General features: G+C 37.9%; 1 protein-coding gene across 3 annotated transcripts in view; it reads right to left on the bottom strand.

Moving 5' to 3' along the window:
• Positions 1 to 25818, bottom strand: part of VCL (vinculin) — a 99043-nt gene that overhangs the window by 31268 nt on the left and 41957 nt on the right. For all 3 annotated transcript variants that reach the window (XM_029244913.1, XM_029244915.1, XM_029244914.1), the window contains exons 3-8: positions 14741 to 14891; positions 14452 to 14560; positions 11230 to 11352; positions 9657 to 9817; positions 1859 to 1949; positions 721 to 868 (exon numbers count right to left, since the gene is read on the bottom strand). In XM_029244913.1, coding sequence (XP_029100746.1) covers positions 721 to 868; positions 1859 to 1949; positions 9657 to 9817; positions 11230 to 11352; positions 14452 to 14560; positions 14741 to 14891 — 783 coding nt within the window. The remainder of the gene's footprint in view (positions 1 to 720; positions 869 to 1858; positions 1950 to 9656; positions 9818 to 11229; positions 11353 to 14451; positions 14561 to 14740; positions 14892 to 25818) is intronic.

Genomic DNA, 25818 nt, shown 5'->3' with positions numbered 1-25818 from the left:
TTCGAATTATCTGAAGACGTTTCATGACAATCTTGAAGCAAAATTAAATTTCATTTATACTAGTGTGTCATCATACCTCAATTTTTCACAATGTCCGTACTATAAAATTCCATAAAGATGAGAATCTTTTAGAACTTCATTAACTATATGTATGAGTTCCAAACAAACCTATATTATAATGAGTTTTCTTAATAGCAAACTATACATATTTAATTTGGGGAATGGGGGTGGATCCTAAAAGCCAAGACTTGAGGTGGGTAAGAGATAGGTAAAAGAATTATAAAACCAAATGAATAATGATGAAATAGAAACTCAAAAGAGCCTAGAAATGACCAACGTAGAGGATAATCTATTTAACTGATTTTTAAAATGACATGTGAAATAATTCCAACGTTTTCACTCTTTATGTTTTTTTTCTATCCAGCCTTCATAAAAGATATCTATGCACCTTATTTTTCATAAGCCTATGGCTAGAAACTAAAAAAACAGATTTCTATTTCAATTTCAACTTTACGATAAGGCATCTACATATTTTAAAAGTTCAACAAAAGGAAAATTCACTCCAATCTCAAAAGAATTAGTAGAATATAATATCTACGTTATCTATTAGCCAAAGAGAACTCAGTAAAATTCACAGAAACTTGCTTTCTGAATCACTCCGTCAGGAGCGAGATCCCAACTGTTACCACTACTGCTCTGGTGAGAGCAGAGGAACTTTACCTGGCTCGGAGGTCAGCCACTTGATCAGTCATCTGCCCTAGCATTTTGCAGGTTCCCAGGATCTCCCTGCGTTCTTTGCCTGCACAGAGTTCACCAACTTTTCCAGCTTCATCTAAGATCTGCCTGATGGCCTGTTCACCAGCATCACCTAAAACAAAGAGATTTTCAAGGGAGTCCCCTGGTGGTCTAGTGGTTAGGATTCCAGGCTTTCACTACCATGGCCTGGGTTCGATCCCTGGTCGGGGAACTGAGATTCCTCAAGCCAGGTGGCGCAGCCAAAAAAAAAAAGAGAGAGCGAGCGAGCTGTTCAATATCTACATTGTTGATCCATTAATTATTTACAAAGGTTGCTTTACAAGTCATTTCATTCAAGAAGGAATGGATGATTTTAAATGACAAGTGAATAGAAGGCAATACATCTGATAGCTAACAGCCAAGCACTGCCCTTACAACCATAGGGTGAGGTTTTAACCACAGAGACTGCTCAAAAAGATCCTTGGAACCATACCCATCTGGAGATAATAAGCAGTTTGTGGTAAGCATGTGAATGATGAAAGTAGGCTCTAACAATTCAATAGTACTCAATGCCTCTAAACTCCATTAGGCTTTTCACATTCATTCAAATATTAATCTAAAACTGAATAAATATTAGATTAGAAAATCCATAATGCCTAGCTCAATAACCGCTCAATAACCTATTTGGGTCTTATCTTCATACAAGTCAACTTTGCTTCCCAATTCTTGTTAGCATCATCATTTCATCTGCTTAATTAAGTACGCTGTTGACGTAAATGGAAATCTGCCCAATGGGAACTAGAAAAGAAGAGCTTTCACTCAAAATAATTACCTTTCTGATTCAGGGAAGGGGTGAACCAATAATTTGGCAAAGAAAGCCCAGTTCACTTTGCTTTATTCCTCCGTGATGAGAGGTAGTCTATGCCCTTCATCCTTTTAAGGACCAGTAATACTTCAATTAGTCAAAACTATCAGAGAATGGAGTATGCCCCTAAATGTTGCAGTAGTTATCTCAGGATTATGAGATTACGAAATGATTTTTCTTTTTTTTTCTTTTTCTTTTGTTTGCCTGGTTTCTAGCTTTTTGCTGTTATCTATCAGAAAAGTAGAACCAGAGGGTTACCTGGGGAGGCACTGGGGTCACGGAGCCAACCTTTAGCCTGGTTCAGTTTGGAATCTATGGAGGCCAACGCTCTCTTCATGGCTTCAGTGTCCTTTTGAAGAAAAATACCACAAGTATTTTCTTTGCAAAAACTAAGATACCATGATACAAAGTAAGACAGAGAAATTACACCATTAACATACAATAGCTACGGTAGTCCTACAACAGCCTTAAAAATATTCTCATCACACCATAACGCTTATTTCTGTCAAAATGCAGCATCTTGCATGCAAATCTTCAGTTAATTCTGTTTCCTAGTCTCCCTATTGCTAAACTGTGAAAACTGGTAAAACTGCTCAAGCCAAAAGATGTTCAATGTCTTCAGCTGGAAAAAGCCCTCTTGTCACATGCCTCATTATCAGCCTTTCCACTAGTCAACAATCATCTACTGCAGCCCTGCCAAAGCTCTCCCCGCTTCAGGGAAGCCTCATTAGCATGTGGCACCACAATCCACAGTTCTTCTACATCTTGTTTTGAAATATACACACACTGCTTGATGTTTCACTATGTTTAATCTGAAAAACCTGGAATTACTGGCTGGAAGAAAGCTGAAAATTTTAATCTAGCAATTCAGTTTTAATTCCACAAGTAAACCACCAAATGTAATACAAGAAAGAAGTGTCTTTCGGGCCTTCCCTGCCACTCCTCATCCTTAGTTCCCTTACCGTCCCTAATCTGGAAGAAGAGGCAGGATAAAATAAGTGGGTCTCAATTTATTGTTTAAAATCAGGATTCATAATGACTTGCATAAAACTAGCATAAAATCTCCCAGGATATAGCATGAGAAGTCCAAACAACAGACTAATCACTTTTAAAATATACATATATTTTAATAAAGTTTTTTAAGTAAATAGATATACAGAAAACAATATAACAAATATGCACGTACCCATCCTCACAACTGACAGACTGGCCATCTCTTAAGTCTATTTAACACCTTAAAAGACAGCCTCTCTCCCTTTTGCTTAGGGAACTGGATCTTACAGAGCCCATCCATCAAAGCACAGAGTTAACCTCTGAAACTCTAGGCAACGCCTTAAATCCCTACCTTTTTTCAATTTCCAGTCCTGCAAACCGGGGTTCTTCAAGGTGTGGTGCCACCAGTTTTCCACATGGGGGCACTAGGAGCATCCCCACTTCCAATTCAAACAAAACCCAGCAGCAGCACCAATAAGCATTGGGAGCACTGATAATTAGGCTTAAGGTCAGCAGCCTGACACCAGCTTTTCCAAAGTACCTATTCAAATTACAGGACTCTCAGCTTTGGACTCCCTCTTTCCCCATCTAAACAGATACAGATTTGGCTATCTAAGGCTCTAAATAACAAATTCTCAGCCATGGCAACTGAAAAGAAGTGAACTAAATTACTGAAAAAATGGAAATAAAATATTTTTATTATCAAGTTATATGAAATTATGATAGCTATCTATCAATAAAAGGCAGTCATAAGAGGATCTATTTCAAAATCCATCTGTCATTAGTACTGTAAGTAGACAAGTGGCATTTTTTAAGTGCTTTGATTCTCAAATGGTTTAAATATTTGCTCTTCCTTCATCTAGTTCAAATTAATCTGTACAGCAAACCTTGTCTTCAAAAGTCAACTTTAGCTTAATTCCAAATTAGCAAGGCCCAAATCAATATCTTTTTAAAGAGAGTCGCAGGCAACACCCAACCTCAGAGAGTCGGGTAGCCTTTAAGGTCTAATACCAGTTATAGGACTTTGTCTAGACACAGATTTAAAAAAGAATTCATGATCTCTCACCTAGGAAGTATTGTGCACATTCTGAAGAAGAGGAATTATAGCCATGGAAAAATACTTAATTTAAAATCTATTAATAACCATTTCTCTAATACACTTATATTTTCAGTGAAAAAAAAACAATAGATACTTATAACATTTCAAAAATCTCAATTCAAGGGGAAACAAAGATCAGAAATTTTTCAGTGTCTATTCTAGCATTAAAGGCTACCAGTTAGGAAACTAATCTTAATTGAGCACTTCCTACATGTTAGGTTCTATTTTAGGCATTTTTTTCCCTCATTGCTTCATTGAACTTCAATTTTTAACGTAATTTAATTTTATAAATTAAGGGGCTCAGTCATAGAAACACAGTTTGATCTCAAACCTCATTATTTTCTATTAGATGAAATTCAAGAATTTTTTTCTTTTACCAAAGAGAGTTGCCAAAGATTCCACTAACCTTTTACAGTAGTCAGCAAATCTTTTGCCTTGCCAATTCTGGCTTGGTTAATACTGCCCAGAAAATTAGCTCTATAAATCAAATTCATAATCCTCACTAACCTAAATAACTGCTTTTATTCTCCACTGCCCCAAAATGATTTGAAACACAACAGAAAAACTAGTTTTGCTCTATTCAGTATCCTCAAAAGTCACTGCTTTTTTCTCCCTAATAAAGCGTGGTCACCATGCTTCAAGGAAAGAATCTGATTCTCAGGATGTGACTAATTTAGTCCTGAGTATGAGATGTGAGAATATCAAGAATTTAACATTAAGAGATGCTCATTTTCTCCTAAAAATAATCAATGGCAAATTTGCAATGAAGCTGCATTTTTACACTGGGAATTTCAATTAGTTACCAAAGTTTTTAAGAGCATAAACTTTAGACAATTTTGGAGATTTAAAACAGTCACTGAGAGGGCCACCTTAAATTCTTTCTGGAATAGAGCAAATTGTAAAGAATCATTTAAACACAATACATTTTAATGTCATATCTATTAAAAGCAAAAATGTCTGTGGGAACAAATATTTTGGTCTCTTAAGAATCTCTTAAGAATTTCTTTTGAAGGGCAGTGTTTGTTATGGAATTGACAGAATTCTGACATAAGCAACAAAAGAAGTATACTAACACTGGCTATAATATAAACAAATTCAATGAACAACTAGGACTAAGAAGCAATTTTGAGATATATTTATAAAGGGTAAAAATAATCATAACTCTGGGGTCAACTACACTATGTACCATAAAGCTTTTTGTTAAACCTTGTTATGTAGGTCTAAGTACTCAGAATACACTCTGGGTATGAAATAGAAGAGAAAAAACTGTACCCTCAATAAGTACTGTTCTCTGTAAAATCTCAAATTTGGGAACAAGAAAAGTCTCCACCAATCTCTTCTCTGTTTTTGTTGTTGTTGTTGTTCTTTTTTTTAAAGAGTGAATATAAAAAAGACCAGATCTAGTCATGTAGCTTTGGGGACAGCTGTCAGGGATCTGATACCCTCCTGCTCTGGTCCGTTTTACTGTAAAACTCTGATGAGTTCAGGTTTTAAATGAGAAAAACCATAGTGCCTTGGCACTCTGCCACATATACCAGAAGTCAGAAGGACAACCTAAAAGACTCCTTTTTACATGCTTTTCCAGGACGTGAAACACTTCTGAAATTTAATATAAAGTTAGACCTAAAGAACACTGAATAATACCAAGAACCACTGAGTTCCTCCCACAGACGATCAAGAGGAACTGTGGTAGGGAAAGTGAGCTTCTCCGTTCCCAGGCTCTTGAAAATTTTTAATTTGGGACTAAGGACTCCCTCTCATTCACTGCCCAAGCTACTCTCCCTTTTCCACTAACACCTCCCACCCCCACCCTTCCCACTCCAGCCCATTCCTGACCACATTTCTACCCTCAAGTCCGTGTTTTAAACAAAGATGTTTTTGGAAAGATAAATTGGGCCGTAGAACAAAATCTTATAAACTACATTTAACCTTGGAGAGAAAGTCATCTAGCCCTGAGCCTTCAGGCAAGCTACCCTCCCAGGCATCAGTTCCTCATCTCCAAGAATACCTTCTCAGTGCTTCTGTGCCACCTATGCACACACAATCAGTTATACCAACTAAAAGATCACTTGGATCAGAAGGGAAATGTCAATTCCTGTAACATGTTGGGCTTTTCTCCTTTGGCTGGGGGGGAGGATGAAATATTATATATACCTAAATTAACTATTTATCTCAAACTCCAAAAGATAAATCCTTTGTTGTATTAGCTGCATACTAGAATACTAAAACTAATACTGCATAATAGAATACTAAAAGACTCATAAAAAGCTCATATATAACCTTATTTTTTTCAAAACTGAAATAAAAATCAACCCTTAAATCCTCAATGGTCTGCAGTAAGGGCAAGTTATTATAGGATTGCATGTTCTAACCAGTATTTCCTTCTTTGGTAGACTAGAGTAATCTGTGCAAGACATCTGAGTCACTCACTACATTTACCCACCACCAACCTAGGCCCACCGTGGGAGAAGACACACCACAGGGACGAATTCTGAATAATAGTATCTAATGACTCAAGTTGCAGTTACAGGAACACCTACATAGGGTTCAAAAATTCTTAGCAATGAAATGCTTTTTAAATTTTTTTCACTTCCTCTTTATTCTCAGCATGCGTCAAGATACAAGTAATATAAATACCAAAAAAAAAGATTAAATATAGATTGCTAAATTTACAAAGGGTAAAATTAGAACTGTGTTTAAACCCCAAATTCTTTTGTCTCATAATGTATTCCCAGGAAAAATGCTAAAATAGTTTTTAATAATCATTATGATTGTTGATTTAGGAGGGGAAATTTTTTATTTTCAAAATAAAGTGAAGTGTTTAAAGTCAAAGTACTTATAAATTTGTAAATCTGCCATTTGAATGTAGGTATAAAACGTAAAATAATCAGCTATTGCATTGCCTCTTTAAAATCTTAACTTATTCGGCAAGACGTACTTTTACCAAGAATTTTTTCCACTTACTTTCTTCCCCCACTTTTCTAGAGGAACCATCACTTTCCAGGAGAAAACTGCACCAGTGGGGAAGCATGAAACAAGTATGGTAAGACAAAGTTAATTCTTTATTGGTAGGGGTGAGGGGAGGTAAAAGATATCGTATGTATTAAACAGAATGGGAACCCAGGGGTCACAGACAGACACAAGGTCTGATTAATTCACTGCTTACAGTTGAGCAATGAAAGATGCATAATGCTACTAAACTGAAAAATAACCAAACCCTAGTTACCAATTTCCATTTTCAGGGTAAAATTTTTTCTAAATATTCTTGCAATTAATAAAAACAATTACTCTTAGGGGGTAAGGGAGGTAGAGTGGATAGGGATGGGGATGAGAGTGAGCTGTGTCACACATATCCTTTTATAGCATTTTTTCAATATTTATTTATTTATTTGTTTGTTTATTTATTTATTTGGTTGTGCCAGGTCTTAGTTGTGGCTCGCCGGCTCCTTAGTTGTGGCATGTGAACTCTTAGTTGCAGCATGCATATGGGATCTAGTTCCCTGACCAGGGATTGAACCAGGGCCTCCTGCATTGGGAGCACAGAGTCTTAACCACTGCGCCACCAGGAAAGTCCCTTTATAGCATTTTGATATTTGAATCAGGTAAATGTAAAACAAAAGCAAAATGAAGTTAAAAAATAAACATTTCTTGCTCATTCTGATGTCATTATGTACTTAAGCTTCTTTTAGCTGAACTAATTTTATTTATTTCCTTTCATTCTGATAGTTTTACAGCATCCTAACAATCTGGTTCCTTCCAGATCAGCATAAAACTGAGAGAGCTATTAGACTGTACACAGTGGGGACCAGGTTTATATTTCCCTTGTATATGCCCCCAAATGCCTAATCTTCCTCCTGAAAAACTCAACTGACCACGGTTTTGGTTTTGGTTTTTAAAGAAGCAGCTCTCGGCACTTGCACAAAATAAAGCTCAGTCACACTTAGTTACTAATTGATGGATGACTTTCCCCCTCCAAAAATAGAGAAACATTAAGGTTGCAAGGCCTGCTTTTCTTTTTTACTATTTCTCATCTGCTAGAAGCAAAGGGAAGAGAATAAGGAAAAAGATTAGATTAGAGGAACATGAGATCATGGACAACAACGGCTGATTCACAGCTTAGATAGCAGAACATGCAGTGAGCCAGGTACTGAAGTTAGGAAAAACTTTAGGTACGCCTGACTTTTTTCCTTTTGATTTTTAATGCTAGGATTATTGTGAAGGACAGGTGCCCCATCTAGACTCTCTAGCCTACCCATTTTCATTATGGCTTAAAACCTCAATGATGCATCTCCAAAAGTCAAATTCCAGAGCCTGCAAAGGAAACTGGTAGGAGAGGCAAATACAGAGATAGCAACAGCTGGAAGTTTCCTTTCCTAAGAGCAAGGTCCACTGGTAACTTAGGGGTCACCCAGCTACCTGGGGAAATCTGCCCCTCAAGTGAAGTCAGTGGGAACGACCAGACCAAAACAGTTCCCAGGAGACTGCTCAAAGAGAGGAAAGCACCCACCAAATATAGAAAGCCTGACATCCCATAGTAACGTCTTTCCTTTTGCTTCCCCCAAAGAAACAGCTCCACATGAGCCAAACAGTCTGCCCAGCACAGCCCCAGAGTCCCGTATTAAGTCAAATTCTGACGCATATTCAAGCACAGTGTTACACACCGGCACGCGGAATGAGGCACGGCACACAGCACAAGAAAACCTCACAGACATGCTTTTTCTCTTTTTAAGCAACAAAGAAACTAGAGGGCAAGAGAAAGCTTACCTTCTAAACGTGAGAAAAAGAATAAAACAAACAAGAGAACAAAAAAAAGATGCATAAAGAAGTCATAACAGGGAAGTGAAAGTTATCAAATATGCAAAAGCAAAATTAAGTAAAATATCAAAGACGTTACATGATTTTACAATATGGATTTTAAATACAGTCTTAGAACTTGTTCAAGAACTTCATGCCTCTGAAAACAAATCCATAGTTAAGATAATCTGACTAATTTCTCCTCCACTCTTAGTTTAACTTTCTGGTCAACAAAGAGAGACTGTTGATTTTAGCCCCAGCTTCGACCTTACCTTATAGGTGTCCTGGAGGACAAACAGAGCCCTACTGGGCACCCAGTGGAAATCATACTACAATATCCCCTCTGTAGTCTGCCACCAGCCTGCTGGGTGGCCCTGGAGATAGCATTTGAGTCCACACGGTGGGGGAAGCTGGATCCTGGAGACAATGTGTTCCCCCCACTGCCTGCATCTTGGGCTCCTACAAGGGAAGTGTAAACCCAAGTGTCTCTGTTCCCAATCACTAGACAAGAAGCAGACCAGAGCAGCAGCACCTCAAACCACCACTGCTGGGCTCTAGGCGGAATCCACCAACCCTTCTGGAATTCAAGAGGAAATTCTAGACCAAGGGTAAAGGGCCCCCTCAAACTAACTGACAAAAACGTGAAAACTAATATTTCAGTTAAGCTCTCTTTAGGGAAAACAGAATGATGAAGGGGCACACCTAGAAATGTCAAGAGTTTCCTTTGTAGATTTCTCTGGGTCAAAAATTGGTTATGAAAAGTCTTCCATAAAATTCAGGCATAGGCATATTCTGTATCTTACTTAGTCACCTAGCAACAACCACCCATATGAAAGGCAGGGCTCCCACCCAGGGGAGTATACACCACACCAGAATTCCTCCACCAGCCCAATCCATGAGACTCCAGCTTGAAGGAAAAGCTACATCCTAGCTTTCAACCAACATTCACCCTGCATACCTATTTGTTTGTTCTACCTCAGAGCAAAGGAAAAGTGCAAAAGCAGGAAGTAACCCATAACCCTTTATTTTACAAAAGTAAAGAAGAAAATACTTTCATAATATCTAAGTAGTCTTATGCTACACACAATTACAAGAAAAAATGTGAGACAATCACATCCCCAGGAAGGGAAAATTGGGGATTTTGCTTATTTCTCCCCCAATAACACTTACCTTGCTGGCCCAGGCATCTTCGTCCCAAGAAGTGAGTTGTAATACACGAATGATCTCATTAATTTCAGCGCTCATCTTTTCTACAGTAAAATTACGATTTTTCAAAGCTTCTTCAATTCCTTGGTTTTTTGAGTTTTTAGTTGTTACAAAAATCTTCATAGCTGTAAAAATAAACAAAAGATCAGAAACTAAGCCTGGAATTTAATCTTGCTGTATTACAATATTCACACAAGATGTTCCACACTGTGAACATGTTTTGGGCTTCTAAGGTCTTAAAAAAGAATATGAAAACAAACACTGCAAGTCTGCCATTAAAGTTCCAGTATCAGCAACCTTTACTGTTAAGAAAGCTCAAGGTACAAAACTTCACCACATCATGATCAGAAAACTAATTTAACATGCATATACTGAAGATCCACAGTCACAAAATATCCACTATCCTTCTAAATCAATTATCATCCCAGCCCTAACACTGGCCCCATCAAACACAAACCTAATGTGACGAGATAAAAACAGTCAGTAAAACTGTAACCAAAGAACGCCACTTGACCCAATCCTAGTGGAAGATCCCAAAGTGTTGAGTTTATCTTCCATGATTTATCTTAACATATAGCAGGGACTATCTGACCCCTAAAAGTGAAGAAGAAAATAATAAGGAAACACTAGAGAAGAGAATATCTTCTTATAAACTAACTAAAATTATAAAAACAAAGATTAATCAATGCTTTATTGAGTTACCCAGATTAGAAAGAAAGATTCTTCCCAACAACCTTTCTGCCATATGGAACAGTTGGTCTCAAAAACATATTTTTGAGAAGATTATAAGGCGCTATTTACAAATTTTTGTTTTCTAGTTCATGTAAGGGCTTTCTGAACTCTTACACTCACATCCCCTATTTTAGCTACTACTTGAAATTACAAAGCAGGAAGGCAGTAGCTGGCGATTACAGTGACATGCCTTATAAAATTCTGAAAATAAAGCTGCCCTCTGAGACTTAAACAAACTAAACCACAACTTGACAAGGATAATTTACATAAACCATGAGATGTCTGGTACATACTAGACACTCAATAAGTGCAACTCCCTTTTGCTAGTTGAGAGAGCAGCCACCATGTTTGCATTTCTGGGCTCTGCCCAATGGGAACGTGGTCCTAGTTGGTGTACACCACCTGCTCTTCAACGTAGAGAAGAGTTAAATATCTTCTAGGAAAGGGCTGTGGGTTCACTTCCTTACTATACAGTGCTCTATAATATCCATTCCAGCTCCTAATTGTTTTTTCTGAGTACAAATAAAGGTGTCAAAATCCATACATCCAAAACTAGAGTTTCTAGAGGAGAAAAGGGCCTGTTAGAACTTCAAGAGAACAGTATGAGGCAACAGGAGAGCAATTTCAAACAAAGAGCAAGAGAAGGAGAGCATTAGAGAAGATAAATGCTGGTTCTTAGCTAATCAGCTGCCTTTTTACTCAGGCTGAAAGACATGCAACTCAACAGCAAAAGAAAATAAACACCAGAGTTTAGAACATGTTAACATGTTCTTCTTCTGTAAGATAAAGTACAGACAGAAAATACCTGAAATGAGAACTGGCAGCAACTCTTTCACGGTGTTCATTGAGTTCACCAACATCACTCGGTGCTCCTGGTGAGTCAGTTCCTGCTGCCTCTCATCAATCATCTTGGCCATCTTAGTCATTCCTGGGGCACAGGGAATAAATTGTGCAGAGTGAGCCGTGAAACAATCCAGAGTCTGGCTTTCTGAGCCTAAATCCATTATGAATTACTGTGAAAGTCCAAACTGACTGTCCACTTATTTAAACAACAGATACTATCACTGAACTCTAGCATTTATGACATAGAATTTTTCAGGACAGTTCTAAATTAATGCAACTTTATTCTTCTCATTAAAAGCAATTTATTAAATATAAATCCTAAATGTGACATAATTTTCACACATTTGACATAAATACATTCACAAATATTTTTTAAATGTTGCAATTAGTAAATATACATTGGAAAAAAAATTCACAAGTGGGGGGAAAAATACTTTGCCTGGCTACCATACCAGCTTTCATGCCATGTACCTGGCCACTGAACCTATGTGTATAAGAATCTCATGTGAGCCTAGTACAGGCACACCTCAAAGATACTGCGGATTCAGTTCCAGACCACTGCAATAAAGTGAATATCATAATAAAACGAGTCACAGGCATGTTCTGGCTTCCCAGTGCATATAAAAGTTATGTCTACACTATACTGTAGTCTATTAAGTATGCAATAGCACTATGTCTAAAAAAACAATGTACATACCTTAATTTAAAAATACTTTATGCTAAAAAATGCCAACTATCATCTAAGCCTTCAATGAATCATAATCTTTTCAGTAGTAACATCAAAGATCAGTGATCACAGATCACCATAACAATATAATAATGAAAAAAATTTGAAATATTGTGAGAATTACCAAAATGTGGCACAGAGACATGAAGTGAGCAAATGCTATTGGAAAAATGGCACCAATGAACTTGCTTGAGACAGGGTTGTCACAAACCTTCAATTTGTAAGAACGCAGTTATGTGTGAAGCACAAGAAAGTGAAGCAAGGTGTGCCTGGGCTAAGAAATTAGCGGCTGAAAAAAATCTTAAGAATTACAATAATGTGTTTTGTTTTCATCTTTAATTTTTCTGTACTTTCCAACTTATCCAAAATAAGGATGTATCACTTTTATAATTAGAAACAAATAAAAATAATTATGGGGGCCTCCCTGGTGGCACAGTGGTTAAGAATCGGCCTGCCAATGCAGAGGACACGGGCTCGATCCCTGGTCTGGGAAGATCCCACATGCCACGAGCAACAAAGCCCGTGTGCCACAACTACTGAGACTGCGCTCTGGAGCTCGTGTGCCACAACTACTGAAGCCCACGCGCCTAGAGCCCGTGCTCCGCAACAAGAGAAACCACTGCAGTGAGAAGCCTGCCCACCGCAACGAAGAGTAGCCCCGCTCGCCGCAACTAAGAGCTCACGCACAGCAATGCAGCCAAAAATAAATAAATAAAATAAATCTTAAAAATAATAATAATAGGGGGCTTCCCTGGTGGCGCAGTGGTTGAGAGTCCGCCTGCCGATGCAGGGGACACGGGTTCGTGCCCCGGTCCGGGAAGATCCCACATGCCACGGAGCGGCTGGGCCCGTGAGCCATGGCCGCTGAGCCTGTGCGTCCGGAGCCTGTGCTCCGCAACGGGAGAGGCCACAACAGTGAGAGGCCCGCGTATCGCAAAAAAAAAAAAAATAATAATAATAATAATAATAATAATAATTATGGTGATGACCAGCATTTGAAAGCATCTGGTGTTTTGGAGTTAGCATGCTAGCACTTTTTGCTACTTCGGTTATTATTCAAGGGTACTATGTGATTCTCTAACACTTTGGTTTTCCAACTGCTCTTAGAACTTCTTAAGCAGCTTCACAGATTGTCAAGGGGCACCCAAAGGGAGATGGAAAGGGTGGGGCTGCCTCTGCTTCATCCAGGGTAGCTCCATTTCTGTCTTTTATATCTTGGGATTCTGCAAAGATTTATTTTTTCATTATTTCATTAGATTTTTTTATTGAAGTATAGCTCATTTACAATATTAGTTTCAGGTATACAGCATAGTGATTCAGTATTTTACAGATTATACTCCATTAAAAGTTATTACAAGGTAATGGCTGTAATTCCCTGCTATACAATATATCCTTGTTGCTTATCTATTTTATTTTTTAATTTGAGTATAGTTGCTTTACACTGCTGTGTCAGTTTCTGCATATATCCCCTCTTTTTTGGATTTTCTTCCCATTTAGGTCACCAGAGAGCACCGAGTTCCCTGTGCCATACAGTAGGTTCTCACTAGTTATCTACTTTATACATAGTAGTATATATATGTCAATCCCAATCTCCCAATTCATCTGCATAAGATTTCATTTGAAGAAATAAAATTTCTTCACGGTGCTAGGAGAAAGTTTAAAGGGTACTGCTCTAAAGCCATTTCCCAGCGATTTTCGATGACAGCTCAGAGAAATTCTAAACTGCCTTAAGTTTACAGGATGACTGCACTGAAACCTCAAGGAAATACATTTTATGTAAGACAAAAGAATTTTGTAAGATAATATGTGATTCTTAATACTAACAAATTAAACATCTGATATGTCTTGTCATTGGTCTAATTCATACTTTAAGGAGCCTCAAGTTCATGTTATATGTCTATAACACCAAAAGCTGGTATCTGTTCATGTATTTTGAATACTGAATTCTCAGATGACTACACAATCAGAGATTTAGCCACAGAAGTTCTTCTCTCCTTCTAGGTCTGATTATATTATGCAGCCTTGGGCAACGGCATGAATCCATAATAGTAGGCAGGCTAATTAGCAAGCTAAGAGGTCACAGAGAGCTACAGGCCATCTGGCAGACAGTGAAGGAATGCTGTATAATGTGGAATGAAGAGGTCAGGATTCAGGGTGGCCTTGAGCACTGCAGTAATAGGAAATTATTTCCTACATTCTCCAGCAACATTTGCAATGTCTAGTTTAGTTCATTAGACAGGGCCAGGATCTGTAGAAAGCAGATTCAGCTTTCAGAGACAATGATATCTCTTCAGTAGAAGCACAGAGTCAGCTCCATCAACAGAGTAGAGACAACTAAAAGTTCAATGCATCATTACCTATCTTCCACAAAAAAAGTAGGGAGAAGTACCCCTTTCCTCTTGATCAAACATGGACAATCCATAAAAAATTCTGTTATAAAAGTAGGATATGACTAACCTGGTCCAAGATTCTTTGTGTAAGTGACCAAATCTTCCATAGTTTCCACCACCTCTGCCACTGTAAGATATTCCAGAATTCCTTTGCAAACTCTAATAATTTTACGAACCTGAAAATATATTTCATAGTATTCAGTCAATTGAGTAAACGATAAGTAAAAAACACAGTCATTCAGATGTGTAGCTAGTCAACATTCTGTCATCCTAAACAATCCTCAGTCCTCCATTATTATCTTTTAAGGCTGGGCTTTTTGTCTGGAAGACGTCTGCATGGGCCTCAGGTTATCTACCTCAGCCTCGTCGAAGGTGAGGAGCAGGTCTGATGTGCCGGAGAGGATGCCCCTTGATCCATCAATTAGATAATCTCGAGCAGGCACTGAGTAAGGGTCTGACTGAAGCATCTGGGCTGCCTGGACAAGCTTGGTGCAAGCATTCTCCACCCTGTGGGGAGGAACATGGAGTTAACTCACTGGCAGAACCAAGCAGAAGAATATCACATGCAAATGCAAAGAATGTAAATGGACATAAATTCACATTTTTTTCCTATATGGAAAATAGCCAAGACCATTATAATAGAACCTAAGTTTCCAGCTTTTAAAATTTACATTAAGGGCAGCACATTCTTTCATTCACTGCACTAAGCCCTTGTTCTTCATTATTTCCTGGCAACAAAAAATAATGAGAAAAAGTTTTGGACCTTTTACTTTAGGCTGCTATATCTCTGTAACTCCTTTGTTTCCTTCCTATTCACCCTACATACACTGCCATTAAAAGACACTTACACAAAGAACTGATATCCCTGACAACAGTTTGAGATTCAACATCGGAAATAAAATACCAAAGCACTGTGTTAAGCGAAATTTAATAATCAGACAAACCAAAGAAACAGGAGGAAACACAAAGCAAAAGTATGAGGTAATGCATAAATTTTTCTTTCATCTAGCCAAATGGATTTGTTTGACAAACTGGACAGTTTGAAAACAACCCTATAAAACTATGCTGTTAATTAAAATGTCACTGGCATTAATAACTGAATCAGTTAGTAATAGTTTAATATAATATAGTTTAATAACACAGATGACCCGATCAGCCAAAGGTGTCTTTTTTTCGGGGGGGGGGGGCGGGGGGCGGGTCATTTAAAAAAGGAACCCGAAATGCATAAAGCAAGTATTCTCCTTGACCCTCTTGTACTACTAAAATGTATTCATTCATTCAATTATTCTTCTGTACAGAGTTGAAAAGGACCTAACAGATCATTTCCTCACATTCAGTAAATCCATTATGTTATCACTGAGTAACTTACATGCAACAAATTACTTTAAGTTAAAATATTTAGCCAAAATTACACATTCTTATTTGGAAATACAGAAAATGTCCCATGCAAATAAAAGCCCACATCACAGAGAGTTATATCAAATGAAATAATATAAAAACTCAACAAGTATAACACAGTCTTGTTAAAAAATAGAATTAAACCAACATATTAATTTCAACTACATAAAAAGCATTGGGCTATGGACACTATAGGTATGTATATAAAGATGCAAAAAACACTATTCTAACTCTCAAGAAGCATACTTTGGTAATTCACAAACTTCAGAGCCATAAGGCAGCACATAATAAATATCAGCAAAGAGCAAGACCTCACTGGTGTGGCTTTTGATCAGTCTTAGATGACTGGTTATTTTCTGTTCCTTTTAAATTTTTAAATTAAAATTAAATTTGAAATTACATAACATATATATATATATATATATATATACCCATACATATGACAAAATCATATACACATATATAAAACCCTGAGGCATACAGTGAAAATTTTTCTTCCCTCCACTATCTCCTAGGCATTCAAATTCCATCTACTTGCAGCCAATGTTATGTGTTTCCTCTGTATTCTTCAAAATAAAGACACTTTATGCACAAAGAAACAAAAACATAGGCTTCCACCATTTTTACACGAATAGGATCATACTATGCATACTCTCTGCATTCTGATTTTTTCACTTAATTTAACTTGGTGATGTTCTAGTAGAAGTACCCAAAGAGCCTCCTCATTGTTTTATACAGCTACATAACTAGTCCCTAATTTATTAGCATGCTGCAATGAATCACCTTGAATAAACATTTTTTTTTTTTGGCCGTGCTGCATAGTTTGTGGGACCTTAGTTTCCCGACCAGGGATTGAACCCGGGCCCCGGCAGTGAAAGCCCCAAGTCCTAACCACTGGACCACCAGGGAATTCCCAATAAATATCTTTTTTTTTTTTTTTTTTTTTTTGGTACGCGGGCCTCTCACTGTTGTGGCCTCTCCCGTTGCGGAGCACAGGCTCCGGACACAGGCTCAGCAGCCACGGCTCACGGGCCCAGCCGCTCCGCGGCATGTGGGATCTTCCTGGACCGGGGCACGAACCCGTGTCCCCTGCATCGGCAGGCAGACTCCCAACCACAGAGCCACCAGGGAAGCCCAATAAATATCATTTTTAAATGTGTATATCTGTAGGATACTATCTAGAAATGGAACTGCTGAGTCATAGGTATGGACATTAATAATTTTGACAAACGTTGCCATATTGCCATCCACAGAAGTTATCAATTTACACTCCCACCACAGTGGATGACACAGTGGATCTGTTTCCTCACAGATTCAACAACTCAATGTATAATCAGACTTATGTATCTTTACCAAAATGATAGACCAAAATTGATTTCGATATAGTTTGAGGTGAAAGTTATATAATATACAATTAGTAATTTTAAAGGGTATAATTTTCTGTGTGCTTGAAAAGAATGAGTTTGCTCTAATTTTTAGGTGAAATATTTCACATATTCCATCAGCTCAAGCTTGTTAATTGTGCTATTCAAATCTTCTATATCCTTGCTGATTCTTTTGGTCTGTTTTATCTATCAATTACTGAGTGATAAAATCTTGCACCATAACAACAGATTTGTCCATATCCCCTTGCAGCTGTTTTTGTTTTTTATATATTGAGGCTAACTTATTAGGTACATATAAATTTACAATTATTATATCCTTCTTGTAATCTGAACCTATTTATCATTATGTGATACCTCTTTATATCTCCAATAATGTTTGTTGCTGATATTAATATTGTAAACCAGCTTTCTTTGACTATTTTATTTGACTGGTATATAACTTTCTAACTCTCAGTATCCTTATATTTTAGATGTGTCTTTATAACTACATATATACATATAAGTACACAGTTTTAATCCAGGTTAGCAACTTTTAACTTAATAACTTAGCTCATTTAAATTTATTATTATTGATATATTGGGGGGGCGGATTGAGAGTCTTTTTCTATATTTTTCTTATTCACTTTACTATTTTATAGGTCATATACTTTATGTTTTATTACTTTTGTGGTTCATTAAATAGTTTAGCATGCATACTTGGCATGGTAACAATCTAAAATGAGTCAATAAGGACTTCGCTGGTGGCACAGTGGTGAAGACCCTGCCTGCCAATGCAGGGCACACGGGTTTGAGCCCTGGTCCGGGAAGATTCCACATGCCATGGAGCAACTAAGCCCATGCACCATGACTACTGAGCCTACGCTCTAGAGTTCGCGTGCCACAACTACTGAATCCCACACACCTAGAGCCTGTGCTCCACAACAAGAGAAGCCACCACAATGAGAAGCCCACACGCCGCAACTAGAGAAAGCCCATGCACAGCAACAAAGACCCAACACAGCCAAAAATAAATTAACTTTAAAAATAAATAAATAAAACGAGTTAATAATTGTACTTCCTCCCCAAACAACAGAATGATCTTAACATACTTAATTCCCAATCACCCCTTTCCTGACCTTTATGCTATTGTTTTCAAGTTTTGTTTCATGTTTATGTTATTGTTTTCAGGTACAAAATGCTGTATCTTTTTTTTTTTTTTGCGGTACACGGGCCTCTCACTGTTGTGGCCTCTCCTGTTGCGGAGCACAGGTTCCAGACGCGCAGGCTCAGTGGCCATGGCTCACGGGCCCAGCCGCTCCGCGGCATGTGGGATCTTCCCGGACCGGGGCACGAACCCGCGTCCCTTGCATCGGCAGGCGGACTCCCAACCACTGCGCCACCAGGGAAGCCCTGTATCTTTTACTTTCAACTTTTAAATCTTGTTAGGCATTACATTATTGTATAAGTCAAAGTTTGTTCATATTTACCAACAAACTGTCCAATATGTTGGCTAATCATTCCCTCTTGTATCTCAGGCATTATACCTGGAATCATCTGACTATTGTCTGAAGGACATTCTTTAGCATTTCCTCTAGTAAGAGTCTGCTGGTGACAAAATGTCTCCATTTTGGTTTGTTTGAAAATGCCTACTTTGTCCTCATCCTTCAAAGATTACTTCAGTAGTACAGAATTCTGGTTGACAATTATTTTATCAGCACGTTGAAGGTATTACCTCACTATAATTTGACAACAGAACCAGAAAGACATGTAACAGAAGCAGAGGTTGGAGTGATGCGGGCTATAAGCCAAGGAATTCAGACAGCTTCTAGTGGCTAGAAAAGGCAAAGAAATGGATCCATTCCTAGAATCTCCAGAAGGAACACAACTCTGTTAACTCATTCTGGGCTTCAGACCTCCAGAATTGTAAGATAAAACATTTATATTGTGTTTGTTACAAGAGTAATATGACACTGGCATCCAAATGAAATTTACCAGGCATACAAAAAGGCATGAAAATACCACCCATAACAAAGAGGAAAAAACAATCATTCAAAACCAACCCAGAAATGACACAGAGGACAGAATTAGTAGACAAGAACATTAAAATAGTTCCTATAACTGTATTCTGTGTGTTCAAAAGCTAAAGGAAAGACTGAGTAGATAAATGAAAGATATAAAAAATACGGAAATAGAACAACTAGAGATACAAAAATACACTGGATAGATTACTAACAGATAAGATATTGCATGAAGAAGATTATTGAAACTGAAGTGCTAGCAATGAAAATTACCTAAAATGGGAGAAAACAAAACTTAAAAGAAAATGAACAGAGCATCAGTGAGCTGTGGCACAGCTCCAAGCAGCCTAATATGTGTGCAGTTGAAGTCCCCAAAGGACAGAAAAGGGGACAGAAAAAAATATTTGAAGAAATAATGGCCACAATTTTTATAAACTTAATTTAAACTTAATTAAAGCCCCAAGTCCAAAAAGCTCAATAAAACCCAAGCACAAAAAATATCAAGGGAATTACAACAAGGTACATCATAATGAAGGTACTTAAAACCAATAATGAAGAGAAAATATTAAAAGCAGCCAGAGAAAAATGAGACACTTTATATTACAGAGGAACAAAGATAAGAGTAACAACAGACTTCTCACTGGAAACAATGCAACCCAGAGAATAGTAGAGCAAGTACTGAATAACTTTGAGTAGACCCAAAGAAAATATTTCAAAAATTAGGGCAAAATAAAGACTTTTTCAGCTATGTAAGGGTTAAAAGAATTCATCACCCAGCAGATCTGAGCTATAAGAAAGTTTAAATGAAGTCCTTCAGGAAGAAAGAAAATTATACCAGATAGAAGTTTGGATTTACAGAAACAAATGAAGAGCACAAAATGGTAAATATGTGCATCAATATATAAACACATTTTTTTCTTATTGTTTAAATCTTTAAAAGATAACTGACTAAAAGCAAGAACTTTTTTAAAACACAAAGTTAATAAAAAGTAAATCTGATTCTGCTGACTAGTTAGACAATGAGAACTGGTTTTGCGAAGGACTGTGGCAGATGTTTTCCACAAATTAAATGAGCTAAATTTACAGAGAAACATATTTAAGATGTGTATATAACACACAACAGGGCAGAAAACACATGCTTTGCAACTAAACTTATGATTTAAAAATATTTAAATGAAAACTTTAAAATATCCAAGGTATTCAAAAATATTCAAGTGTTTCGAAAGTCTTTTAGGGATGTCAGCCACTTATTGAAGACCACTAGTTGAAGAGCACTGGCCTCATGCTTCAAGGTATTTTTTTACAGCCATTCCCTCTAGCTGAAACCTCTCTCTCTCCCCTCTTTTGCTTGACTAACCCCTACTCATTCTTTTAGGTACCATTTTTAAATGACTGTTCCTTCATGAAACCATCCTATAAGTACCTTTCTTATGTGCTCCCATGAGACATAAACCCTCCCAGTTTTGTTTTTGCTATCTCCCACAAGAGTGTAAGTTCAGCAAGGTCAAGGACCCTGTATATCCTATATTCACAGAGTAGAATCCCTGACACATAATAAATGCTCAATAAACATTTATTGAATGAATGAATGGATTTTCACCAAGTACAGGAGATCATGAAACCATCTGGCCATAGAAATCATTAACTTTAAAAGGTCACAAACTTAATTTTATTTCCAGGTAACATGAACCTTGATGAAATTATAGCAAACAAACATAAGCACCACAGAATGCAACTATCACACTACACCTATTTGAAAGGATACAGTTACTGCACAAGTGTTTCAAATTTGGAAAAAGCAAAAAATAAATGAAAGGAATAACCACCATGGAGAAAGGAAAGAAGAAAAAAAAAAGATGAAATGGAAAAGCTTTACAGGAATCAATTTGATTCTCCACTAATGGTTCCCTTGTGTGGTAAAATGATAGGGCCAAAACAGACACTACACCCTTTCCTTTTACCTACAATGAGACATCTGATCTGTACATTAAAATTTAATGGCATTCATAAAGCCAAACAAATCCCACCATGACTAACCAGTAGGCAGAAACAGGAAAGAGTCTGTCTTGTCTGTGGAAAATGAGATTTTATTTAAACATTCAAGCTGCCTGACTTCTTAAAGTGATCTTCTACTTTTTAATACAAACCTGAATTTTTAAAAAGCATTTTAGAGGATGACAGTAGGGATAAGGTCCATTTCCTAAATAATTATAAATCTTGACTATATACTAATAATATTGATTTAGCTACTTTAAATCAATCAACTAGCACATTTTAAGGCTTCTCTCTGCCTCTGAGTCTTCAACCTAAATTAATAGGAAGCTCTTATGCTTTAGATCAATGGACCAATGACAGCCTCACAGGACCCACTCAGAACCCTCTAATCCATTCTTCACAGAATTACTACATGATATAAACCCACACAATTTAAGAGATGGAAAGGTTCCAAACTACTCAGTTCCATGTGATTTCAATTATCACTAATCAAGACGCTTTAACTTATGCTGAATTTTTTATTTAAGAAAAATAAAAGGAAAACAGATCTAGAGATTATAAAGATTCACTGCCACAAGACATTTTTAAAGGTTCTTCTAGACTGCATCCAGAAGTGAGAATCTTAAATTCCTTTAGTTTAATTTTTTCATAAATTTGTTCATTTAACATACTGAAGACCTACTACATGCTACACAAGTCCTAGAACTAGATTTGCGGGGTGTGGGGGTGGGCACACTGTGCGGCTTGCGGGATCTCTTAGTTCCCCGACCAGGGATTGAACCCAGGCCCACAGCAGTGAAAGTGCCGAGTCCTAACCACTGGACCACCAGGGAACTCCCTAGACTTTTTTTAAGTCCCTACTTTTAAGGGGTTACCACCTTGGTAGGACAAGACATACATATAAACAAATACAAATTAGTATTTAAAAGTATGCCCAGCACATGCTGAGGGGACACAAAAGTGGAAGTAGTCATTTTTACCTAACAGATTAGGACAGTTGTGATAGAGAAGGTGAAGACAACACTGCTTCTGCCCTCAGAAGTTCAGTACTACTTATAATGATGATTCTCCTCACAGCATCTCTGAGTTGTTTTTCCAATGGAATAACATTCTCTCCGCTCCCCCCACCTCTCTCCTCTCTCTCTCTCCCTCTCTCTCTCTCTCTCTCTCTCTCTCACACACACATACACACACACACACACGAACACACGCATGCACACACACAGTCAAGAGTCCTTTCTGTGAACAATAACATGTATTTGCAATAGACCTGGTTTGACTAGGGAGGGCAGTTCACTATCACAAAGGACAGGTAACTTCCTCACCCTGAAGCCAAACAATCTCAATCGGCTTCTGTCAAAATCAGTTATCATGGGCTTCCCTAGTGGCGCAGTGGTTGAGAGTCCGCCTGCCGATGCAGGGGACACGGGTTCGTGCCCTGGTCCGGGAGGATCCCACATGCCATGGAGCGGCTGGGCCCGTGAGCCATGGCCGCTGGGCCTGCGCGTCCGGAGCCTGTTGCTCCGCAACGGGAGAGGCCACAACAGTGAGAGGCCCGCATACCGCAAAAAAAAAAAAATCAGTTATCATATCCCAGCTCACTGATTTAGATGAGGAAGGGAGAGAGACAGCTTTGGACAAAATAATACAGGCAGACCTTGGAGATACTGAGGGTTTGGTTCCAGCCCACAGAAATAAAGCAAATATCACAATAAAGTGAGACACACAAATGTTTTGTGTGCATATAAACACATATAAAAGTTATGTCTACACTCCACTGTAGTCTATAAATGTTATGCATATAAAAGTTATGTTTACACTCTACTGTAAATATATAAAAGTTATGTTTACACTCCACTGTAGTCTATTAAGCATGCAATAGCATTATGCCTAAGAAAAACAATGTTTATATCTTAATTTTAAAATACTTTATTGCTAAAAAATGCTAACCCTCATCTGACAGTGTAGGGTTCCTACAAACCTTCAATTTGTGAAAAATGCAGTACCTGCAAAGCACAATACAGTTAAGTGCAATGAAACAAGGTATGCCTCCTTAAAGGAGAGAGTCTGATGGGCCTATTTAGACATATACTGCTGTATAACTTTAAATCAAAAAGCTCTCTAAAACATTCAACAAGTTAAACTTTCACCCCACCCCCAAAAAACATGTTGGGGGGTGGGGTGGAAACTACCCCATACCAAATTCACTGTTTTAATAAAACCTGACCTTAGACAGTATAGCCATTTAGATTATAAACACTATCACAAAAAATGCATTCTGCTTACTAAAGACTGCAGTGCTATGGAGCAGAACACCTGAAAATCTGACATCATGGAAGTCAGATTACCCTGGAGCACATCCAAGGAAGCAGGTGTTTACATCTTGGGACCTGTCCTTTCAAGAGAAAGAGCTGGTCAGACCACAAGCATATCCAATCACAAAAAGCACAGACAACACTTGGTAGATAGGAAGGAAACAGGTGGGAGGAAGAAAGAACACAGTCAGCTGGTGGGTGAGGCTTTCCGCCACTGTGGCCATGGCACCCAGCATGTCCATTTCCAACCAGGCTGGCCCTGGCATAATTATCTGGCAGGCAAAATCGACTGGCCGGGCTATTCCTGCTGTCTTCTTAACCCATGTTGAGACTCTCCTTCCCTTCCTAACTGGGCAGGGTCTCTGAGAGATCAAGAAAGGCCCAGATTACTTCCAAGTTTGAGAAGCCCATCATATTTAAAAATGAAGAAATGCCAAAACAGGGTCATAAACATGGTGGTATATTTAAGTCGTTACACTGAATAATTTTAATTGCACGATAAACATCTTCTTTTAAGAATCCCTCTCTTCCTCTATGACTACACATATACCATTTGAAGAAAATACTGAAGTCCAGGCCCTTCATAAATATAAGGCCTGGGTGAGAGGCCAGGGGTTGGGGGTAAGGGGCAGGCCCTCAAACACTCTGCTTTCCCACATTTAGAACCTAACTGCAGATCAGTAAAAATAACTGCTGATGACTCAAAGATTCTCCCTTCGCTATGTATTCAAGCATTTAAACTGTTAACCTGAAGAATGAGCTCTAATGAAATTCCAGGTATTAGCAAGTGATAATGCAGTCTTTCTAGTATCCCTCAAATAGGAAATATGGCCTCTAGTTGTATACCTCTATACAACTCATTCCATCCTCGTATCTTTTTGTGCATATACATATGATTTTAAAACTGATAATAATATATGTAAAGATTTCAAAAGACTCAGGGAGATGTGTGAAAATAAAGTATTCTTTTATATACTAGCCATTTGGCACTAATCTTACTTTAAAATAGCAAAAAGCAGAGTCATTCCGTGGCTTCCCAGTACCAGCCAATACGCTTTGCTCCTGGCACTGCCATTTTGAGAAAGGTCAAGGAGTCTTGGCCATTAGTCATTCAGAAACCTGAGTGAAGGCTACAAGCAGTTAGTTTTTAGGAGGAAGTTAGGAACACTGAGTACAATGACAAACTTTAATCTAGTTCAAGTAGCAAGTGCCCAGCACCAACTCACCCCTGTGTATATTGTGTGGTAACACTATAACATCCTGTTCCAACCCTGTGCTCCTAGATTTAAAGATCCTACAGGCCTCATCCACAAATTATTCCTTTCCCTGACCTAACTCAGTGACAGTACCAGACACTGCATGTGTACACCCAAAACTAAAATTAAAAACCACAATGAGTCATACTGAAAACATTCAAAACCCTTTAACTGCAACACCACACTCTTTTTGCTAGAACATGTACATTGAGATAACAAAGCTAAAACACACATAAACATCAAAGGCTCACTAAATTCTTTTATTTCAGATGAGATTAGGAGGGTATGTAGCCAGTTTCAACTTCCCTTCAAACAAAACAGGATTCTGCCAGAGCCCAGAGATAACTAAAAGGGAAGCAGCATGTCGGGGATGGGAAGGTTCGAAGTGTCACTGCTGCCCAAGCTACATCCTCCTCAAGTCTTGCTGGCAGCTTATGAGTCACAACCTTTGAATCCTTTAAAGCCTGAATGACTAGTCCTAGTCTTTCTCCCCACCTTCTTTCACCCCTTGTTCAAATCTAGCATCTGTGAAGGGAGAAAAGATTCTGATCCTGCAAGGTTCAATCAAGAACTCTGCTACCTACAGGTCTATCAGCTCCTCTGGTCCTTCCTCCAACTCATGCTGTGGTTACAGCAGAAACATAAACATATAAGCAAGTGCGTCTTACAGATACTAGTAGTTTTCAAATGTATGTTGATGCTGTCGTGATGAATAAAATAAAAATATATTTTAAAACATTACAAATTCATTGTGACTTTTATTCTTATACATTCTTAATCAACTAATAATAAAGAGTCTCACCATTATTATTTGAAGTTCCTTATGCTGAAAAAAGTTGATAATCACTGTTCTACAGCAGAATGTAATGAATGAGCTAGAGGTGTAAATACCTAAACACAAAGTGAAGTGGAATAGACACACAATGAGAGAATATTTTTACTTATGAGGAAAACTGACAAAAACTAGGATGTGGTTTAAAAAAAAAAAAGAACAAAATCTGGAGATAAAAGTCAACAGTAGGCTAAACAGCAGTCAACAATCATCCTAAAAAAAGATAATAAAAAAATAATTAACAGAATTTAGGATC

This window comes from Monodon monoceros, unplaced genomic scaffold, assembly GCF_005190385.1.
Source record: "Monodon monoceros isolate NGI ecotype Baffin Bay Population unplaced genomic scaffold, NGI_Narwhal_1 Super_Scaffold_4, whole genome shotgun sequence".
Classification (NCBI taxonomy): domain Eukaryota; kingdom Metazoa; phylum Chordata; class Mammalia; order Artiodactyla; family Monodontidae; genus Monodon; species Monodon monoceros.
The sequence above is the reverse complement of the archived record's forward strand: the minus strand, read 5'-3'. Positions and strand labels throughout refer to the sequence as shown.